The sequence below is a fragment of the Equus caballus genome, chromosome 1, assembly GCF_041296265.1.
Source record: "Equus caballus isolate H_3958 breed thoroughbred chromosome 1, TB-T2T, whole genome shotgun sequence".
Lineage (NCBI taxonomy): Eukaryota > Metazoa > Chordata > Mammalia > Perissodactyla > Equidae > Equus > Equus caballus.
In genome coordinates, this window is record NC_091684.1 from 27,150,402 (window position 1) to 27,172,218 (window position 21,817).

General features: G+C 50.1%; 2 protein-coding genes across 5 annotated transcripts in view; one reads left to right on the forward strand and one right to left on the reverse strand.

Annotated features, from left to right (window-relative positions):
• COL17A1 (collagen type XVII alpha 1 chain) overlaps nucleotides 1-15,230 on the forward strand; it is a 51,197-nt gene extending 35,967 nt beyond the window's left edge. The window contains exons 34-56 of the mRNA XM_014733101.3: nucleotides 1,252-1,287; nucleotides 1,557-1,637; nucleotides 2,687-2,722; nucleotides 3,312-3,389; nucleotides 4,341-4,394; nucleotides 4,536-4,577; nucleotides 4,744-4,797; nucleotides 6,226-6,285; nucleotides 6,630-6,656; nucleotides 7,100-7,174; nucleotides 7,498-7,548; nucleotides 8,065-8,190; nucleotides 8,712-8,849; nucleotides 9,350-9,418; nucleotides 9,824-9,964; nucleotides 11,091-11,180; nucleotides 11,283-11,393; nucleotides 11,890-12,036; nucleotides 12,299-12,637; nucleotides 13,201-13,338; nucleotides 13,604-13,666; nucleotides 13,786-13,866; nucleotides 14,242-15,230. Coding sequence (XP_014588587.3) covers nucleotides 1,252-1,287; nucleotides 1,557-1,637; nucleotides 2,687-2,722; nucleotides 3,312-3,389; nucleotides 4,341-4,394; nucleotides 4,536-4,577; nucleotides 4,744-4,797; nucleotides 6,226-6,285; nucleotides 6,630-6,656; nucleotides 7,100-7,174; nucleotides 7,498-7,548; nucleotides 8,065-8,190; nucleotides 8,712-8,849; nucleotides 9,350-9,418; nucleotides 9,824-9,964; nucleotides 11,091-11,180; nucleotides 11,283-11,393; nucleotides 11,890-12,036; nucleotides 12,299-12,637; nucleotides 13,201-13,338; nucleotides 13,604-13,666; nucleotides 13,786-13,866; nucleotides 14,242-14,297 — 2,093 coding nt within the window. The 3' untranslated portion in view covers nucleotides 14,298-15,230. The remainder of the gene's footprint in view (nucleotides 1-1,251; nucleotides 1,288-1,556; nucleotides 1,638-2,686; nucleotides 2,723-3,311; nucleotides 3,390-4,340; nucleotides 4,395-4,535; nucleotides 4,578-4,743; nucleotides 4,798-6,225; nucleotides 6,286-6,629; nucleotides 6,657-7,099; nucleotides 7,175-7,497; nucleotides 7,549-8,064; nucleotides 8,191-8,711; nucleotides 8,850-9,349; nucleotides 9,419-9,823; nucleotides 9,965-11,090; nucleotides 11,181-11,282; nucleotides 11,394-11,889; nucleotides 12,037-12,298; nucleotides 12,638-13,200; nucleotides 13,339-13,603; nucleotides 13,667-13,785; nucleotides 13,867-14,241) is intronic.
• Nucleotides 15,231-16,892: 1,662 nt separating this feature from the next.
• The window catches only part of SLK (STE20 like kinase), a 56,030-nt gene continuing 51,105 nt past the window's right edge, over nucleotides 16,893-21,817 (reverse strand). For all 4 annotated transcript variants that reach the window (XM_001497715.7, XM_001497698.7, XM_070221225.1 and 1 more), the window contains one exon: nucleotides 16,893-20,556. In XM_001497715.7, the coding sequence (XP_001497765.1) occupies nucleotides 20,410-20,556 (147 nt within the window). In that variant the 3' untranslated portion in view covers nucleotides 16,893-20,409. The remainder of the gene's footprint in view (nucleotides 20,557-21,817) is intronic.

Consider the following 21,817-nt stretch of genomic DNA (forward strand, 5'->3'; position numbering starts at 1 on the left):
GTCACTGTCACCTTGGGGGGACCCTAGGAATGAAATAACTACTTTCCAGAAACTATTTCCAATCACTGGTTGGGCCAAGGAGTTCTTTCAGGACAAATAAATGTAATTCCAAAATAATAAGAACTGAGTTCATACATTGCAAGCAGACAAATCTCTGGGCCCATAGATCTATTCATGGATTGATGGCACCTTTAGTAAGAGACTCATAGGTTTGGGGGTTTCCGAGGATATCAGACATCCAGCCCTTCTCAAGGGCCTATGACTTCCTTCCCAAGGGGGACTTCAGACCCTCCGTGGACAATGTGCACAAGAGGTGGACGTTTTACCTAATACTGGGTGGTGTTCCAGCAAAACAAACTCAAGTGCTTTCTCCTCTTGGCCTTGACCCACAGAGCAAGCAGAGCCCATCCCTCTACTTTCCCTGAGGGGGAAATCCCTTGTTGGGTGGATGACTGAAGGGCCTACAGACCTTGGGAAGTGACAGAAGAGGCCCCTAAAGAACCCCCAGGGGAGGGCTTTTCCATCCTCTACCTCACTCACTTGGTTCCCCAGTCTGTGGATTTCCAGTCCCAGAGATGCTTCATCCATTTGGCATCCAATGGTCAATAAGTTTGGGAAGAGTGTGAATCTGACATCCTCTCCTTGGAAGTCCTCCATGCACATTAGCATTTGCAGCCCTCTAAGATGAAGGCAGAAAAGAGAGCGGTTAACCTTTACGTAACTCAGGATTTCCCAGACTTACCAACCACAGAACCTCCTTTTACTCTCACGGCCCCTACATTGTCTGAGGGAACTAGCATCCTGAGCACTCTGGGAGCCAGGTCTACCACGCAGGCTCACCTCCTCTGTCCTTTGGCTTCCCCCAAAGGTGATTCCCAGTAAGAGCCTAAGATGCCGCATGTGGGAGAAGATAGAGTGTGGGAGAGGGAATGACGCTCAAGTCAGCCTCTTTCCAGCCTCACTGAAAGGCAAACTCTACGACATCCACAAGTGAAGCCCTTTTTCAGAGTTTCAGCTTCTTCCAAAAGCTAATGTGGGCCGAGAAGATGGATGCTCTGACCTCCAGGGTCTCCCGCAGAGAGACTGGTGCTTAATGCGTCCTGCAGGCTCCCCTTCAGTTCATTAAAATGTCTTTAGCCTGAGGGTTAGAGGCTCAGGAGTGCGTCTCAAAGGCAACCAGAAGCCTTGGAAATGATTTATTGAGCCACTAATTGATCCTGGGAACAACCGCTCTCCTTTTGCTCCCCCCAGGTGAACCAGGAGCTCCAGGCAGGATTGTGACTTCAGGTAGGTGGGCCCAGGAGGGGTCCCCCTTCTCATGTCTTTCTCTCATGTCCTGGGCATCTGCCCTGGCTCTGCCTTAACGTCCTCAGAGAAACACAGTCCGCGGGCACCGGGCTTGGGGCAGGATGCCATGCTGAGCTTGACGGGGCAGCGGCGAGGAGGGCGAGGGGAGTTCGGAGGCAATGCGAGCTGGGCCCACAGCCTGGCCTGGGTCCCAGAACCTCCTGGTGAGAAGGGCAGGGCTGAGTGTTCCATGTGCCTTCTGTTTTCAGAGGGGTCATCGACTATCACCGTCCCAGGCCCCCCGGGACCTCCTGGAGCCATGGGACCCCCAGGACCTCCAGGTGTGCCAGGTCAGTCGGTTTCCTTGCTTTGCCCCAAAACAGCAGCGAGCCTAGGTTGTATCAGACTATATCAGTCTTCATTCAAATCCTGAAACCCAGGGCAGGAGTGCAGGGAAGAGTAAGGAGGGGTGGAGAAAGCCCCTCCCAGACAGCTCAGGCAGCCGCGCAGGCCTTGGGACACTGGGCCCCGCAGCCCTGTTGGAGGCTCGAACAGGTAAATGACTTGCCTACGGTCACTCGACTAAGAAGTGGCAGAGTCAGGATGTGACCCGGGCTGTTCCTGCCTCCAGAGCCAGTGTGTGACCAGTCAGAGCTCTCAGTCCTCAAGTTTTTTCCTCTTGGAAAATGATTTGATAATATGCATCAAGGGCAACAAAAATGCTAGGAATCTATTTGAAGAAAATATCCCCAAATTGTCCAAAAACAATGAGGTCACCTCAAAACTATGAAGGCTTCAAGTTGGGAGATAATAGTGTTATTTAAAAGAGCAGAGTGCTGGATGATGTGTGCTCTGTGGTGGCAACTGTATTTTTACAAGATGCAAAAAAAAGAAAAATACTGGAAAGAAATAAAACAAAATGCTTACAAATTAAAGAAATATGGGTGACAATTTTTTCTATTTTTCTAAAATGCCTGTTACTTTGTTATATCTATTTTTTCACTATTTAAAAGTGTTTATGTGTAAATGAAATACGTAATTTAACATGACCAATGCAAGCATGGGTCAGCCTGCACTCCTGATGAGCTCCAGTGGGGTCGGGGGGAGCACTGAGGGCACTTGGAAGTCCCTAACCATTGAAGGACAGTGTCTGAGGGGGCAGCCCTGCCGTCCCAGGGGCGCTGGTGCCTGGCAGAGGACTTCTCACTGGGTGCACCACGGGGCCGGTCTCGAATTGGTTATTGCTCTCAAATCAGCACACTGACCTCCGTGGGCCACTGTTCCATGCCCCCCGAGGAAGGTACATGTGTCCCCGGGCACCTGCCTTTTCTTTAGTTCTTTCTAGAACTGTGACCCTGGAGGTGTGATAAACCCTTTTTTTCCCCAACCCCATTTCCAGGCCCCATCGGCCCAGCTGGTCTCCCAGGACAGCAAGGTATGTCCCGTCCTGGAAGAACATCTGTCGGGGGCTCCGGCGGGAAGGCTTCCTTCCCTGGGTGGACTTGGGCCCCCGTCTTTAAGCCAAGTGAGAGACGAGCATTTTGGGAAAGGAGGTGAGGGGGTGGCCCAGCTCTTCACCACGGGCCTTCAAGGCCTCCACTGCCATGGGAGACACCTCCTCTCACCCCTTTCCGTGTTTCTGAGAAGGGAGGGGTCCTCTGGATGCGGGAGGGAGGAGATTGGGGCTCTGTGGCCCCCAGGTCAGGATCAAGCTTGGCTATTTTCACAGGCCTCAGGCCTCTTGGGGCCAGCCCCTCATCATCGTGCCACTGTCCAGTGATTTATCCAAATACCAAAACACAGTCAGGCTTAGGAAACACTGGTGCAGTTCCTCCTGGGCTGTTGAGGCTGCAAGACAGGAATGCTGACAGCCAACCTTTCTGGCCCCGCCCACCCCTTCTTAGCCCCGCCCACCTCTTAGCCCCGCCCACCCTGGGCACCTGGGCCTCTCCAGACGCTCTGCGGAGGGAAACTGTGATGGCTTACTGCAGGCGGTGCCCACCCTAACTGTGTCCTCCCCACAGGCCCACGAGGGGAGCCAGGGCTTGCTGGTGAATCGTTCCTGAGCAGCACTCAGTCCCTCTCCGAGGTCCTCTCCACCCGTAAGTGGCCCCATGTTCCCCAGGGCAGGTGACGCCAGGGGTGGGAGTGGGAGAGAGGCCGTGACTGGGTCCTGGGGCAGCTGCACCAGTGAGTCATTGCAAGCCCCCGTGGGAGTCAGGATGGCCAGTTCTCCTGAAACGCACTGCAAGCCAGAAGGAACAGCAGGGGTTTTGTCAGCTGTGGGGGGAGGGAGGGGTGAGTCACTGGGGATGAGGCAGCTGTCATAGAGGTTCCCGGGATTCCAGGAGGACCAGGGTCACTTGGGGCCTCCGAAGTGAGCCAGATGCGGTGAGTGTCACTGGCGGGAGTGATGTCACTGCATCCCCCACTCACTGAGAGCCACAACAAGGCTCTGTGCGCTCTCAGCCACAGGCCCTGCCTGGGAGGGCTGACTCTTGGGTCCTCCTATTCCCAAAGTCCTCTAAAGATCTCAGGAGGAGATGCCGCAGGGCCTCCCACCTGGCCGCACGGACACTTGAAAAGCAAAGACAACAGCCAGCCGTGGTTTAGCAGTCACTGTGGGCCAGATGTTGTGCCACGGCATCTCACTGAGTCTTCACAAGGCCCCCGTGACAGAGGTCCTGTTGTCTCTGGTCGACAGCGGAGGAAGCTGAGGCTGAAAGAGGTCGAGGACTTGCCCAAAGCTGCCAGATAGAAGTGGTGGAGTGGGGATTTGAAGTGAGGCTGACCCACAGCCACGTTCCTACACATCTCTCCACACACCCATATCAGCTCTCAGCAAGTTCAACGGCAGCCCTGGCCTGCCTCTGAGCGAGGGGCGCCCCCAGCAGAGGGGGTCCCGGAGGGTTGTGTGCCATGCCCCAGGGCCTGGTGTGGGGGGGGTGGGTGTAGCCTGGGGGGCTTGGCACTGACGATCCTGGTGAGGGTAAGGCCGGCACAGAGCAGCCTCATGACAGCTTTTGCTCATTTCTGTTTTCTTCTCTCTATAGAAGGTCTTGATTTACGAGGTCCCCCAGGCCCACCTGGCCCACCTGGGCCACCAGGTGAGCATCTCAGGGATCTGTGGGAGGTGGGGAATCTCGGGAGACAGGGCACTCAGGCACTTAGGAAGCCAAGAGCCTGTTGTCAGGGGCGGGATCAGCTTCCTGAGTTTAGCATCGCCTCTTCCTCACTGTCTTCTGCAGGAGCTTCCATTCCAGGCCCACCAGGACCCCGAGGCCCAGCAGGTGAGAGCTGAGCTCCTGGGCGGGAGGTACGAGACGTGGAACCCAGAGCCCAGCCTTCTTCTGGACCGACTCTTAGGAAAGAGCTTACTTTCCCCTTCTCCTCCTGGGCAGAGGGTTCCTGGCCCACTTCTTGGCATTAGTAAGTCTTGGGCGTTCTCTTATCTAGGGGAAGGCTTGCCAGGCCCACCAGGCCCACCAGGATCTTTCCTGACCGGCTCAGGTAATGTTGGGAGTCAAGTCACGCCTGTTCTCCACCTCAGCCCTAGCCCCAGGATGGTCTTCCTGACCTACTCACATGCTTCCTCCTTCTGAATTTCCACCGGAGGTGTGTTTGCATAAACTCCATGCTACCTGACGCATGTACAGAGGGTGAACAATGCCAACCTGATCACCCTGATAGCCCGTGGTAGCCTAGCCTGAGAGAGAGAGCCAGCGCTGCCCTTGGGGAGCTTCTGGACTGACTGGGGAGACCTGGTTCCTGTTCTTGGGGAGCTCAGGTCTAATAAAGCAGACAGAACACATGCACATGAAATGAGATAAATGCTGACAGTACAACATAGAAACATGTGGAAATAACTTCAGAGCAAACAGTAGCCCAGAACTTGTCTCTAGCGGAAAATCCATCCATCCCTCCATCCATCCATCCACCCACCATCCATCCATCATCCATCATCCATCCACCATCCACCATCCATCCATCATCCATCCACCATCCATCCACGATCCATCCACTCACCATCCATCCATCCATCCATCATCCATCCACCATCCATCCACGATCCATCCACCATCCATCCACGATCCATCCATCCATCCATCCACGATCCATCCATCCATCCATCCATCATCCATCCACCATCCATCCACGATCCATCCATCCATCCATCCATCATCCATCCACCATCCATCCACGATCCATCCACCATCCATCCACGATCCATCCACCATCCATCCACGATCCATCCATCCATCCATCCATCATCCATCCACCATCCATCCACGATCCATCCACCATCCATCCACGATCCATCCATCCATCCATCCACGATCCATCCACTCACCATCCATCCATCCATCCATCATCCATCCACCATCCATCCATGATCCATCCACCATCCATCCACGATCCATCCACCATCCATCCACTCACCATCCATCCATCCATCCATCATCCATCCACCATCCATCCACGATCCATCCACCATCCATCCACGATCCATCCACCATCCATCCACGATCCATCCATCCATCCATCCATCATCCATCCACCATCCATCCACGATCCATCCACCATCCATCCACGATCCATCCACCATCCATCCACGATCCATCCATCCATCCATCCATCATCCATCCACCATCCATCCACGATCCATCCATCCATCCATCCACGATCCATCCACCATCCATCCACGATCCATCCATCCATCCATCCACGATCCATCCACCATCCATCCACGATCCATCCACCATCCATCCACTCACCATCCATCCATTCATCCATCATCCTTCCACCATCCATCCACCCATCCACCATCCATTTGACAAGAATTGATTGAGCATCCACAGTATGACAGGCACTGTGCTAGGTGCTACACCCTCACCAGCATCATTGCATCCACACTCAGAATATTTCTTTCCTCTGCAGAGACCTTCTTCTCTGGCCCTCCAGGCCCACCTGGCCCCCCAGGCCCCAAGGGAGACCAAGGTGAGAACAGTGTCTTAGGGAGCACAGGAGCCTATATGTGCCTCCTGCTTACCCAACTGGTGGCCAGGAGAGTTTGGATGAGGCTGGATGAGCTGGGGCGTTTCTTCATCCTCCTTGTCCTGTTAGGAGCTCAGCAGTCTAGAGCACGGGGTGGGGGAAGGCATGGTGGTCAGAAACTCTATAAAGAATCCTGCCTCTGCGTTGGCCTGGTGGGTGGAGAGGCATGAGGAACCCCAAGCTCTATGTCTGCTCCAGCCCTGGAGCCCATCCCCTCCCCCATGGGCCCCTTGAAGCCACAACACCTGGTTGGTTGTGTCTCACAACTCTTTGCCTTCTTCCCTCAGGCCCCCCAGGCCCCCGAGGACACCAAGGTACAGTAGAGCTGACATTAAACCAAACATGGGGTAGGGGTGGGGGTGGCGAGAGCTGACCTTCCAAGAGCCTTGAGCTTCTTGGGAATGAGTTTGGTCCAAACAAGCGAGAGCAGATCAGAGTGTGTGTCTCTGTGAATGGTTGAGAATTTATGTGTGTGTGTGTGGCAGCTCTAGGTACTGCCCAAAGGGCAGCGCAGCCCCAGCAGTCATGAGTCTTGGGGAGCCTCGGGAGGGGAGGTGGAGGTGGGGTCCAGGGCTGGGGCCTGGGGAGAGCGAGGAGAGCACAGCGGACTGTTCCCCTCTCGGTGTGTTCCTAAGGCGAGCGGGGCCTCCCAGGGTTCTCAGCCTCAGGTAAGTGCCGAGCCCCGCGCCATGGCTGCCTCTGGCTGCAGCCTCTCCCAGCCCTGGCTGACTGCACTGTGTGTGTGGTTGGCTTCCAGATTCCGGTTCTCTCGGACTCAACCTGCAGGGACCGCCAGGCCCACCCGGCCCTCAGGGACCCAAAGGTGACAAAGGTCAGTGAGGGAGCAGCCGAGAAGGCGGTGAGGAGTGGGAGCACGGCTGGCTCTCAGAGCCTGAATAGAGTGCAGCCAGTACTTATTGGTGCTAGAGGCTTGGGAGGAAGAAGAGGCTGCAGAAAGGAAAAGCTGGAGGGAAAAAGGGGCGGGGCTGTGGGATATAGTCTCTGCCCACAGGGAGCTCGTGGTATCATTGCAGAAACAGACTAAGAGACAGGGGACAACTACTGAGTCACAGACTGATAGGTGTGGTTGTGCTTAACTAAGGAGGGCTTCCTGGAGGAGGTGATACAAACAGGGCTCCTTGTTTTGGATTTCAGGTGATCCTGGAGTCCCAGGTGCTGTTGGTGTTCCTGGTGGTCACTCTCAAGGTAAGAACCAGAAGTGACCAAAGTTCCTCCCTTTCTTCAAGCGAGGCTGGTCGTGCCAATGAATGAATTCATTCGTTCATTCATTTCCCCATGGTTCAGTGTTAAGTCAGTACTTTCTCCACGTGCTAGGATTTCTGAGCTGCCTTTACAGAGGTTACAAGATCGGGGGTGGGTGGGAGGGAAGGACCCCAGGATGATAAAGACGATGAACAATGCTGATGACGAATGATGGAGAAGAGAACAGACCCTGGGAGCCAGGGGGGTTCTGAGACGAGGGGTCCGTGAGGGGTGGTGAGCAGGTTGCCGAAGGAAAGGAAGGAGCCTGGAGAGCTCCCATTTCAGACAGTGGCTGCTACAGGCACTCCTTTCCTCCCTTTGTGGGGGGACCCGTCTCTTTGCCACTGTCCTGTTTTCCCTGCTGAGAAAGAGCCTCCTTCCTGAGACCCTGGAAGCAGGACCTGGCCCTTTGTCTGACCCCAGGGTGGAGACACAGCTCAGCAGGCTTTCTTCCTGCAGGGGGATCACCATCCAGCACCGTGTTCCTGCCAGGCCCGCCAGGCCCCCCGGGGCCCCCTGGGCCTCCAGGCTCTCTCAGCAGCTCTGGCCTGGAGATTCAGCAGTACATCTCTGACTACATGCAGAGTGAGTGCCCGGGTCAGAGGAGGGCAGTGTGCATGTGTGAGTGGGGTGTGTGTGTGTGTGTGTGTGTGTGTTGGGGGGCAACAGTCTATACGGCCAGGCTCAGGTCTTTCACCCCTGGACCTAGGGCTGTAAGTCTATGAGCTCCCACTGTCCACACACGTAGCCTCATCCTCACCCCAGGAGGGACTCACACACTCGTCCACATGCACACACAGCCACACACACGCACATTTTCACACCTGCGCGCACTCCCCCAACCTCATCCCTGTGATCCCCGTGGATGTGAGGGCACCAGAGCTTTGTCAAATGGGGAGCTGACGGGAGTCTTGCTGGTCCACAGCTCTCGAGCACCACCTGACCCAGCACAGGCCTCTGCCTCCGTTTGTCCATCTGTAACAAGGGGAGTCTAGGCTTCCTGCTGGCTGTGCCTTGGGCCCTGAATGGGGTTGGGTGGGTATGTCATCCGTGGGGAAGACATGCCCTCTTGGGGGCTTGACTTTGCTTTCTTTCTTTGTTGGCAGGTGACATCATTAGGTCTTATTTCTCTGGAGTTCAGGGTCCCCCAGGCCCACCTGGTCCCCCAGGGCCTGTCACCACCATCAGGGGTGAGACTTTTGACTACTCGGAGCTGGCAAGCCTCGTCGTGAGCTACTTACAGAGTAAGCCTCTCCCCACCCCTGGAAGCACCCCTTCCTCCCAGGGTCCGCCGCTGTTCCTGGGGCCTCGGCTCTGAATCTGCTGTTCGCTTTGCCTCCCTTCTGAATGTGATGCTCAGTTCTGAACTCGCGGTAACCAGCCACCGGGACCGAGCTTCAGAAAGGGTTTGTCAGACTGAGAACAGAGGCCACGCTGCACAGCCATTTTTAAGACAGCCCTCTTGCAGTTGACAGAGGTGTCCTAAGTATATAAAAAGGCATCTTTCAGGTTGGAAGGATCTGGTAGGAGTTAGCATACTCTTGGAAACAGACTGCATTTCTTCCCAAACAAAATCAAAAACCACCTTTGCCCTTTCCTGCTTTCAAGATAGCCTCCTGATGCCCCCATTCGTTCATTGCCCCCAAATGGGCACAGCGAGCTGACCAGGTCTCTGTGATTCTGGAGTAATGAGGGGGCTGCTTCTGTACAGAGCAGCGGTAACCCGAGGGTTCCTTCTTGACAGCTTCGGGGACCAGCATCGGCCTGTCGTTGGCCTCCGTCTCTTCTGAGGACATCCTGGCCATGCTGCAGCGTGAGTGGCCTGCGGAGGGCTGGAGGGTGGGAGCGCCTTTGCTGTCTCCTGACCGCACTTGGCAGGCACGTCTTGTCCTGGTCTGAGCCTGGTGAGGGCTGCAAAGGGGAGGTGGTCCTTTGGAACAAGGACCCCTCCCTCATTGCTCCTGGCTGTTTGCAAGTCAGCAGCTGACTGGAAAGGGGGCAGCGAATCTCCCCTATGCCCCCCATGCCAGGCTACCAGGCAGGTGCCACTTCGGGTACCTGAGAGCTTGCTGACCGCCCCCCACCGTGGGCCTGGGAACCCAGAGCTCACACATCGCTCGGGAGCCAGTCTGTGTGGGGAGACCAGGCTGTGGCTGGCCAGTGGCATGGGAGCCCCATGGCTGGGGTGCGTCCATGCTAGCGCCTCCTCTCCTTTCAGGGGATGAGGTGCGTCAGTACCTGCGTCAGTATCTGATGGGCCCTCAGGGTCCCCCGGGGCCACCAGGAGCCGGTGGCGATTGGTCCCTCCAGTCTTTGGACTACGCAGAGCTGAGCAGTCGCATTCTCAGCTACATGTCGAGTGAGTGTCTGCCCTCCCGGCCTGCCCTCTGCAGGCAGGGGTGGTCACGAGGCCTGGCTGGGGACATGGGTGCTGAACTTCCCTGAAGTGGTCCCACCGACCCTCTCCTGTCAGGCTGCCCCAAATCCAGAGGGAAGGAGTGGAGTTCAGGGCTATTCAGACCTGTGGCCCCAGAGCAGGTCAAGGAGCCTGGCAAGGGAAACCAAAAGGAGTGTCTTGGGCACCGTCCTGCATGGAGTTTGCACACGACTCACACTTCTCTACACAGACACACACATACACTTCTCCATTCACACACCCACACGCTTCTCTTTACAGATCTTCCTCGATTTATAAGATTACATCCCAATAAACCCATCCTAAGTAGAAAGTATCACGAGTTGAAAATGCATTTAAGGCCCCTAACCTCCCGAACGTCATAGCTGGGCCCAGCCTGCATAAACGGCTCAGAACCCTTGCATTAGCCTACGGCTGGGCAGAATCATCTAACACGAGCCTAGTTTATAATAGTGTTGACTATCTCATGTTGTTTATTGAATATTGTACTGACAGTGACAGCATGGTCGTCTGGGTACAGAATGGGTGTGAGTGTATTGGCTGTTCACCCTTGTGATCGCGTGGTGACAGGGAGCTGCGGTCGCTGCTGCTGCCAGCGTCATGAGAGTAGCATACTGCATGTCACTAGCCTGGGAAAAGATCAGAATTCAAAGCACAGTTCCTTTCTACTGAATGCGTATCCCTTTCACGCCATCATAAAGCTGAAAAAGCATAAGTCAAACTGCTGTAAGTCAGGGACCACCCGTAGACACACACATACACTTCCCCACATACACGCACACTTCTCTACACGTGTGCACGCACATGCACCCCCCCACACACCCAGCAGGATGAAGGGTCTGGGCATTTTTGACTTGCCCTCTTCCTAGGACCCCAGTGTCCTCACTCGGGACCCTCTCTCTGAGTGACTCTCTCTGCATGGCTCTTCCCGCTGCCCCTCTCTTTTCCCTTCCTTGGGGCCCCTTCTGTCCACAGCACTCCTGTGTCTGGCTTCCTCTCTGACAGGAGGTTCCATTTGCCTTTCTCTGTCTGATCTGAATCCATCACAACTTGGGATTTTGTTCCCCAGGTTCTGGAATCAGCATTGGGCTTCCTGGCCCCCCAGGGCCCCCTGGCTTGCCGGGAACATCCTATGAGGAGCTCCTCTCCTTGCTCCAAGGTAAGGCTGAGCAGGGGACATCTGTCCAAGTGGTTTGGGACAGAAGGCAGAGCCCCTTGGCCCAGGCCATGGCTGACTCCTTGCTCTCCCTTGATGTCTCAGGGTCTGAGTTCAGAGGCATCATTGGGCCCCCAGGCCCCCCTGGGCCCCCAGGGATCCCAGGCAACGCGTGGTCCAGCATCAGCGTGGAGGACCTCTCATCTTACTTGCATAGTAAGGCGCGGACAGCAGGGGTGAGAAGGGCAGAGGATGGCAGCCCAGCCTTGGTGCTCTCACAGGTTCTAGCAAGGGCAGCGTGGAGAGCTGAATCCATTCACCAGTCACCAAGTCCTCCTGGAGCATGTCCAGGGTGGGCACTGGGGCCCTGGAGAGGGACATGCTTTCGGCACTGAGGGGGAGAGTGGGGAGAGACAGTGCTCCAGGTGCCGCCATTAGAGGCCTCAGGAGCTGTAGGTGAGCAGGTGTGAGCCGGGAGCTCCAGCTCTCAGCGGAGGAAGGCTGAGATGAGGCTCAGAATGGGGAGTGTGAGGGATACCAGGAAGTGGGCGTGCCACGGGCCTCCGTTCACTCCTCCCCTCACCCGGGGCGGCCTAAAGCCCTCCTTTCCACAGGGGTGGGGGGGCCAACAGCGGCCCTGAGCCCGGGCCGGGGACTCAGCGGTCTCAGCAGATGATGCCTGATCTTTCTCTCTCTCTTGCCTCCCACTCAGCGGCCGGCTTGTCATCCATCCCAGGCCCTCCAGGCCCTCCTGGTCCCCCAGGCCCTCGAGGGCCTCCGGGTGTCTCAGGAGCTCTGGCGACATATGCAGCTGAAAACACCGACAGCTTCCGGAGCGAACTGATCAGCTACCTCACGAGTAGGTGCCCCTGACACTGCTGTGCCTCCTGTGCCCCTTCCCAGACCTTGCTTCTCCCCGTAAGAGGGGCAGCAGGGGCTTGGAGGCCCCTGGAGGCCAGCTACCTGGGAGCCCCTCGGTGGCGGGGAAAGCCAGTTTCTTCCCACCTGGCGCCCGCCCCCGGTGCACAAGTGCCTGGACGTTCCTGTCCTGACACCCTGGGAGAGGTCTTCTTTCTCTCCTCCCAGACCCGAGCTCCCACTGATGCAGCTTCCTCCCACAGGTCCTGATGTGCGCAGCTTCATCGTTGGTCCCCCAGGCCCTCCCGGGCCCCAGGGACCACCTGGGGACAGCCGCCTAGTGTCCATGGATGGCCCCTACAGTCGGGGTAGCAGCTCCTCCTCAGGCAGCTCCTACAGCTCTTCAATGGGCATAGGAGGAGCCAGCGAAGGCTCTCTGGGCGAAGGGGGAGCCTTTGGCCTGGACATGGGCCTGGGCCGAGGCTATGGGGCAGCAGCAGGAAATGGCATGTATGGTGGCAATGGCGGATATTTTGGGGCTGGCTTTGCTGGAGGTCTGGATTACAACGAGCTGGCTGTTCGGGTGTCCGAGAGCTTGCAGCGTAAGTTGGGACACTTAGATCTCTGTGCTATGGGGGTGGAGGGGGGAGCACGAGAGCATCTCCACATCCAGGCTCCGGAGACTCACCCTCTCATTTTCGGAGCACCCAGGCTGTGAGGACAGCAATTCTGGAATCCGATGGGCAGGGACTGAAGACAGGAGGCCCCACCTCATTCTCAGCCAGCTTAGTTCGAGGGGCCCCGTCAGGACTGGAGCCACTGCAGGGAATGCAGCATGTGGGGGTCTCTGGCCTTTGCCTTCCCAACTAACCTGTGTGGGTCTCAGAAGAGTCTCTGTGATTATGATGGTCTCCTGGCGGGGCTGAGGGAGGGTGTTGGCTAAGAAGCCTTTTCTCCCTGTGGCTTACAGCCCAGGGATGCAGTCCAGAAGCCTTTGATGAAAGCCCACTGAGGCAGAGACAGAGCCAGTGACCAGGGGAGACAGAGGAGGGGCAGGGCCTTTCCCTTGCCGCCCTGAGTGTCATCTCCTTGCAGCAGGAGTTAGACAACAGTGGGCACTGTACCCCGCTGTGAAAAGGGTGCCCACACTCTGGGTGTTTTACAGGTCAGGGCCTGCTACAAGGAATGGCCTACACTGTCCAGGGCCCACCAGGCCGGCCTGGACCCCAGGGGCCCCCCGGCATCAGCAAGGTCTTCTCTGCCTACAGCAACGTGACCGAGGACCTCATGGACTTCTTCCGAAGTAAGGGCGTTCCCCCCGATTGCTTTCCTGACACTTAACCTGCCTCACAGCCTCCCATGGGGGCTGCGCCAGAGAAATCAGTCTCCCGAAAAACCTCCAGTTGTTAACAATGGAGATGCTGAGAATTTCATAAAATCTAAGCTTTGTTTTCCTCTTATAAGTCCAAACTCTCCCACTTCCTACCTGTGTTACTTTGAACAAATCACTTTACCTCCCAAGCTTCAGGGTGATCTCTAGTCTAAGGCCAGTTTTTCCCCCCTTGCAGCTTATGGAGCCATTCCAGGACCCCCTGGGCAGAAGGGAGAGGTGGGCATCCCAGGACCCAAAGGTAAGCAGTGGCAGGAAACAGCCACCAAGATCCTATGTGACAACAACCTCTCGCTCCTCCATCTCTCTCCAGGCCCCACACTCCTGCTTCACTTAGCACGCCCCTATCTGTCCTCCTAGGTGACAGGGGTCCTGCTGGACCACCAGGTCGGCCTGGGTCACCCGGCCCCCGAGGGCACAAGGGAGAAAAAGGAGACAGAGGTAAGGCTTGGCTGCCACAGTTTCTGGAGAGCTGGGAGGCTGACACTCCACAGAGAAGTGGGCAATTTGTTCCAGACTGAGCCTGGAAATTAAGGCAAATGCCAATTACTAAAGGCAGACGCTGCCAACAAACGTAATTTGCATAACAATCAAATGAAAGCTGGGGAGAGAGGAAGGAGAGTGCCGGCGCAAGAGGAAAAGGAGAACCCATCTGGTAATGAAATAAGGCGAACAATTTAAGTAAACAGAGTCTTACAAAAGAGTTCATCTTTCAAGCCAGTTTTGCCGTGGTCGCGCTTGCCGTAATTGCCCAAGCTGAAGTCTCCCCAGGCCACAAGATATCTTTTAACTTCCTATTCATCTTCTAACTTTCAGGCGACCAGGTCTATGCTGGGAGGAGGAGAAGGAGAAGTGTCGCCACCAAGCCATGAGCTACCCTTGGCGGAACAGCCCCGGACCCGTTCTTGCAATGGCTTATGGCACTTAGGTCAGAATCTCTCCAGAGGGTAAAAGCTGGATTCTCTGCGGCCTCCTGAGACAGCACAGCCAATAGGCAACTAGAACTCTTGTGTTAGTCTGGAACTATCTACACAGAATTCGGTCAAAGATATGCAATCTGAAACAGCTCTGTGGGTGGACTTGAGTAGTTGCAGCGTTGTAGAATGAGTCTGACTTCTCTGCTATCTAGAACTGAGCCCCTTGGCTTCTTTAACACTTAGTTCAAACCCCCACCCAGGAAAGCCAGTTACGTAAAAGTTGGCTCAGGAGTCCTTGAGCTTTGCCTAAAAATGAGCCCAGAAAATGGAAGACGAGGATGGGGGTGGCTTCCAGGGGTGCCATGGGTGGGGTGTGTTCTGGTTAATGCTCTGAGGCTGTGCTACTGGCCCCTTGCTCCCCTGTTCACTCTGCATTCTCTAGTCACAGGAAAGAGTTGTCTAAGAAGCAACTCTTGCAACAGAAAAAGTTAAGAAATTCACTTCCACTGAAGGTGGTGACAGGCTTTCTAATAGTTATTTCTCACTACAAATCATATCTCCACTTGCTTAGAGAGGTTGATGGACTGTAGCTATGATGTGTATCCGTAGGTCTGTGCTAGAGTTGATAGCTATGTTCTACTGAACTAGACTGCAGCAAAGAGAAAAAGAAGGGCAACGGGCAAGGAAGAAAGGAAGGGAGAGAGGGAAATAGGATACCTGATGCCGGCGAAAGATGTCACTCTGTTCTGCACTTAGGAAATGCACAAGGACTGGGCGCAGTTGGTTTTTAAGCACTTTTCAATGTCTAAAAACATTTACCTGGTCTATTAGATGAAAAGTCATTTCAATTGCAAAATTTCCAATTAAAGGGTTTTTTTTCTTTTTTAATATTACGTTTAATGTGATCCATCTAACAAAAGTAAAAGGGAGGGAGGGAGGGAAGGAAGAAAACATTTTGGGTTTTTTGGTTTGACTCTAACACTATTATAAACACAAGAAAACAAAACGGTTGAATCTTGGGACACAGTTCGTGGCATTTTGTTTAATCGTTGAGATCTTTAAAGGCAGATCTTTATCTGCAACTACTAACTCTACCTGGCCATATTACAAACCATCTGGAGTTTCCCTAAGCATAAGTTACTTGAAATAAACACATATGCAACAGATAAGCAACAAAATTATTTGGAATCAATGCAGTGATGTATCCTGGTGCAAAGGAGTTACAACCGCAGGGCAAGTAATAATATTTGGAATACCAAAACTCCTATTAAGGAAAAATCCACAAATATCAAATGCTCCACAGAAATGTATGGTAAAATCAGACCCTTAGTTTCAGAAGAGGCTACACTTGGCCAACTTGTGAATTTGTTACAACCTATGACACTCAATTGCTGGGCAATTAAAAACGGAGTTAAATTAAATTGCTTCTACACCTCTACTCTTCTAAAAGACTGGATTGTTTATTTTCTCCTGAGTGTCTCACGTATTATCCTGGGAAAAACACACATGTAGTCTAATGTATCAAACCATTGCTAGCAGCACCAACCAGGCAAGCACTAAACACGCTGCCTGGTCTGTCTGCCTCCTTTATCACATCCTGATCGCTACCTGCTATGGATCAACACGGGAATCCCAAAAAATGAGTTTATAGGCCTTCAGAATTTCAAACAACTTCTTACTGTCTAATAAAATTATCATTGTGTATAATGAATGACTGCATCATGCCTTTTTAATATTTTAGTTTTACCTAAAAGCTGAGTCCATTCATTTCTGTAATAGTAGCTTCAGGGGCTCAAGTATGATGTCCCTTGAATGACTGTTATCTTGATTAATCAGACTGAGGAGTTTCCCGCTAGTTACTAGATTTACCTTTCTAGGCTAGCCAAGTCTTCATTGAGTCTATGACCAAGTGAAATAGGGTAAAAGTCCAAACCTGCTACCTCCTCTGGACAGGACCCAGAAAAAGGATGGGGAGGTATGAGATATGTCCTCAGCTGGATGGCGATAGATCTCAGCCCCTTTTGTTTCATTTAAAAAAAAGAAAAAAAGGTCAAGAATGAGCTCAATAATACGCAATGCTCCTGGATTAGAAAATGACATGCTATATGCCTCTCTCCAGCCAAGCTGAACATTTGCCAAGTGATGCTGCCTAGTGTCTACTGGATCTTGCATGAACATATCAATGACAAAAAGAGGGTATTTTTAGCAAACGTGAGGTCATATGGTTTGTGAAATGTTTGGTGATAAAATCCATCCCAAGGGAAAAAAATGAAATAAAAAATATGTACATGTATATATGTTGATGGAAATATTTAAAGCACCTCCCCAAGGAGGAGTGTGTGTGCTGAAAGACATCCCCTCCAAGTTCCCAGTAAAAACAACCTTCCTGCGTGGTGGCTACAGACGGTGAGGGATACGCGCGAGTCTGAGAGCGCCAGCAGACCTGGAGGGCTGCAAGTGTTAAAATACAACCAGGACCAAAAAGGCTGCAAGACTGTCACGCAGGAAAATCTAGTTTCAAAGATTCTCAAGGAAAGACTGCTTCCCAAAACAGATTAAGAAATAACTTTATTTTTCATTTGTCAATCCCATATTGAAAAGACATGTTGCTCCCAAATAAACAAGAGGCATTATCTGAAAGAAAATTCTTTCTGAAAATGTAGCTTGTGAAGTTATTACACCGCAAATCAGAGAAGGATCACAAAAAGCTGCAGCCAACATTTAAAACTGGTATAACATTCTATCCCAGGCTTAGTAGCAGAAGTTTTAAAGCTGTATCAAAACCATGTCAGCCAGAGAACAGCAATAGAGGCATTAACTGTTGTGCCTTCAACTTAAGAAATGCATTTAAAATATCCCATTTCCTATAAAAGATCATTTCCCAGAAAAGAACTGACTGATTTAATCAGAAGACTATTCGAACTGGAACGAACTCTCCTCTTTCACCTCAGTTCCAGGTTTTCCATTAATCAACAGTATCTCTAGCTAATCATTTGACTGAATTTGGCTTCTCAGGAGAGTCTTTGTCATGTAAGCACAGTGTGGAATGGGGAAAAGTGTGTAGTTACAAGGGAACTAGAAGAGTACAAAAGACAGTCACTTCTGAAACTCGCTGATGCTCAAGAAATCAGAGACCCTCCATCACAGCGGGTCTCATGTGCCTGAGAGCTTTGTGCTTGAGGAAACACTACTTAGAGGTAGCTCTGGTTCTGGTTTATATTTAGTTACAATTTGCTGTATCCTGTCACAGGAAAGTCCTAATATTTTCAGCAAAGTATAAGCACTCTAAATTTCCTCCTTACCCACCCTATAGCTTCCCCATAGAAAAGGGTAAGAAAAAGCTTAATTGTGACTCCATATAGAATAGCAGCTAACTCAGCAGTTCACGCCCAACCACGGATTGACAGGACTAGGAAAGGCAACCCGGTGCAACCAGCTCTGTGCGCTCGACCTGCAGAAGTGTGGCGGTCTGGTGTAGCTGCAGCACGCAGGGAGAAGAGGGGAGGCTAAGTAATTGGGGTACACATACAGAGACTTTCTTTTATGCATTTCATAGCACATTCTGCCACAGCAAGGAAACAATCAAATCAGGAATGGATTTGACTGTAATCTTTGATTTCAAAGAAGTCTGTGCCCCTCCCTCACTCCCCACCTACACTTCATGCAGGAAGAAAGATCACTATTATTTATTTGCATATAGGACCTAACAAGAAGTCGGCAGGGATGGGTACAAACAGCATATTCTATAACAAAACACTTTCTGAAAAGATTTATGTAACTTTACGTATTAAAATGAATGTTTCATTTCTACATTATGTATCATTTTGTAGTCCTGCACCCAAATGAATATGGCCACATCTGAAAGAGAACGCAAGCCTAACACTGAGTCCAAAGGGCAGTTTTAAGGGAGATGCAAGCGTTGCTAGTAAACTTAGCAGACTGTAACCATCCTACTCGGAGCCTCGTTCCTTTATTCAATCCTCTCAATGTCAAGTTGAAAGGAATAAAAAGAATCAAATATCCAAACCAAATTAATTATGTGTCACACACTATGCAGCAGACAGAATATCATTTAAATGATCCTGAAAAAATGTCCACTGCTTTAAGTATTAATTTTTTAAAAGCCAATAAACTGAAAATTTCAAAGGAGAAAGTGGTATGAGAACCCTCCTCTTCTCTCCACCTTAAAATAAATCATTAAATAAACTGAGTAAGATTATACTGTCATTTTTATCATAACAATATAAACAATTTCCATCATCATCCTGAATATTACTTTATAAAGATATATATTTTAAAAGGCTTTCAAAACATTTTTCAACCCAGCATTTGAGAATAAAGCATTAAAAGAGCTTTGTATACAGTAACATATTCATGTGATAAGTGTATGAATTTACAACCATACATAATATATATATATGTATATATATTTATATAAAAAACAAACTTGGCCAGAAGTTAAGGCTACCTACAAAGCTGTCCAAGTAAATTATGCTTGTCAAAACAATTACAAAACTAAAATCACGTGCATTTTTAAACCATTAAACCACTGACAAAAAAAGGTTCAGCATTCAAAGTTTTCAAATTAATCGCAAGAAAGTGCTACAGATATTTACATGTTCTTAATGTGAATCAGTGTTCCCACAAAGTTACATTTAAATTTTTCACCAGCCTCAAATGTAATATAACTAAAAGGTGAAACTTGTACAATTTGGTACCTAGTAGGTTGCAAAGGGCAGGCAGCAAGCATCATTTACAAACGTGCCCTCTCACACAGCAAAGCACAGTTTATAATACTGTTTGACCTGAAACGTGCTTGAAATTCTAAGCCTCAAGAGGGACTAAGAGTGAACATTTCATTAATAATTACACATATCAGCAACCACATGATAAAGTGTAAGGCTTTTCCCACTCAGATTAAACTAAACAATTTAAACATGGGACAAAATATACCCAAAATACAAATGATTGTATTTTCAAAACAACAAAAAGTCATTTCTGACATCTGCCTAAATATTTTACTTAAATTCTTTTTTAAAAAGTATTCTGAACAAATGTCACTTTTAACATTAATTTCAGAAAATACATTTATAAATATAACACAGCCTGCAGGCCTCTGACAGAGTTTCAAACGAACAGAATTTGCTAAGATGGGAGAAGTCATTTAACCAGCTCATGCGCTATTTTAGGAAATAAGCTGGGACAGTTATATTTATATTTCTTTTAATTTGGTGAGTTTTACATTTCCAGTTTGGACATCTAAAAGCTACTTTTTTTTTCATCTTTCCTACTTTGTATAACATACATTTTAGGATGAAAATCTCTATCAAATGGTAATAGCAAAATTTATAAAACAATAATGCTTAATGCTAAGGATGTTCTGTCCCTGTTGGATCAAAAAACAAAATCCTATTTTAGACTTGACTGAAATTTAGTGTTTTAGGCACTATCTTAATAAAACTAGCACCCTGAATGATTAGTTCATGCCTACACAGGTAATTATTTTAGAAAAATTACTGAAATAATTTTTCTTTTTGAAAAGAATTTGTTGCTGTTTAAAGATAAAACCGATTTATTTACTGAATCAATATATTTTGAGCAACTCATACCTTTTTCAAGAGAGCTGATTCACCAAAAGAAAATTACTCCAACTCTCTACAGGAGTTTCAACTGTGGAATTTAGGCATCACTGAGAAGCTGGGTCAGGTAAAAAGATAATTACTAATACTTAGTGCTGTAACAGGCTTTCTAAAATAACTTTAAACACTATATTTCTAGTAGTTTTTCAGGTAACAGTGTCTAAAGAACACAATTTTTAAGATTAATAAACATAATCACCTTAGGGAATTACTGCAAGATGCCACATTGCCAACATGGCCAAGCATCTGTCTTAGTTCCTTTCCCTTCATCTTTGCTAAACAAACAAAACAGAAAAACAGAGAAACACCTAGAAGGTGAGGCCGGTGATTGTCTTCTTGAGCTCTCTACTACAGACTGTGGCAGAAGATGAAGAGAACAGAATGACATATGTAAAAAGCCAAACCCAACCACAGAATGCTTCCCATTGTTACGATCCAGTGGAATGCAAGCTAGGAACAGGATAGAATTTGGAAATCCGGCTCTGTGTTGAGGGGTTAAGGCATTCAGACTCCCCGGTCATTTTAAAGAACACTTCCTGTTCCTGCAGTTTCCTGGCAAACTCTTCTTCCAGTGTCTTAAAAAGGAAGGGAGAAAGAAATTATGTGTTGGTGTTACAAAGAGAATTTACTCTGATAGCCGAGATAAACTATTTGCCCAAAACATTTTCTCTGTATATTATCCTAAGGAAGCCCAGACTGCTCAACAGTCAGGATCACAGGCTATGCACAGCCCTAGGTTCAAGTCTTGGCTCAGCCACATGAACTGATAACTTGGCTCAGTTACTTGTCTGTATTACAGAATCATTTCATTCTTCTGCCATAAAATAGGGATAATATCTCACCGGGTTGCTATGTGAGGATTAAATGTGATAATGAGGCACTTAACACATACTAGGCACTCAATAGATGGCACTTATTAACTGTTATCTGTCTCTCCCACATGGAACTTACCATTTTCTATTTTTTATTTAGACTATTCATGTGCACGTATTTTCTTCCACACTGGACTATACGTTGTTTGAAGGTAAAACCTAAACCAGATGCATCTTTATATTCCCACAATACAGAGCAAATATAGTAAGTGCCTGGAAGATACCTGAGGAGTCAATGACTTATGGACAAGCTATTCAGGGCTAAGCGCTGCTGCAGAGTACAAAGTACGGAGAAGATGGCAGGAGGCGGGAGGATTTCTCAGAAGAGGTGAAACATGAGCTTAGTCTTAGAAAGGAAAAGACAAGGAAAGATAAGAATTTAATAGACAGGATGGGGACGGCATGCCAGAGAGAGGTGGCTGAAACAATGCACAGAGGCAAGAAACCTCGGAGTTGGTGTGAGTAATGGTGATTATACCCAATATTGGAACGTGAACTGGGAACAAAGCGGCTAGTGGGAGATGAAGCTAGAAAGGTTTACTGTGGCCAATGGGTAGCACCATGAGGGCTTCAAAGTCAAAATGAGGTATTTACATTTTATTCTGATGAAACTAAAGATTTATCAACACCACTATGATAGTTTCAGAGATGTTCTTGAGGATAAACACACTGGTGATGGCAGGCAAGTAGGAAGAAAGGAAACGGAGCTAGAGACCACAAGGCTCATTAGGCCCTTACGGAACTTTTTTTTTTTTGAGGAAGATTAGCCCTGAGCTAACTGCTGCCAATCCTCCTCTTTTTGCCGAGGAAGACTGGCCCTGAGCTCACATCCATGCCCATCTTCCTCCACTTTATATATGGGACGTGTATCATAGCATGGCTTTTGCCAAGTGGTGCCATGTCCGCACCCAGGATCCAAACTGGTGAACTCTGAGCCACTGAGAAGCAGAACGTGCAAACTTAA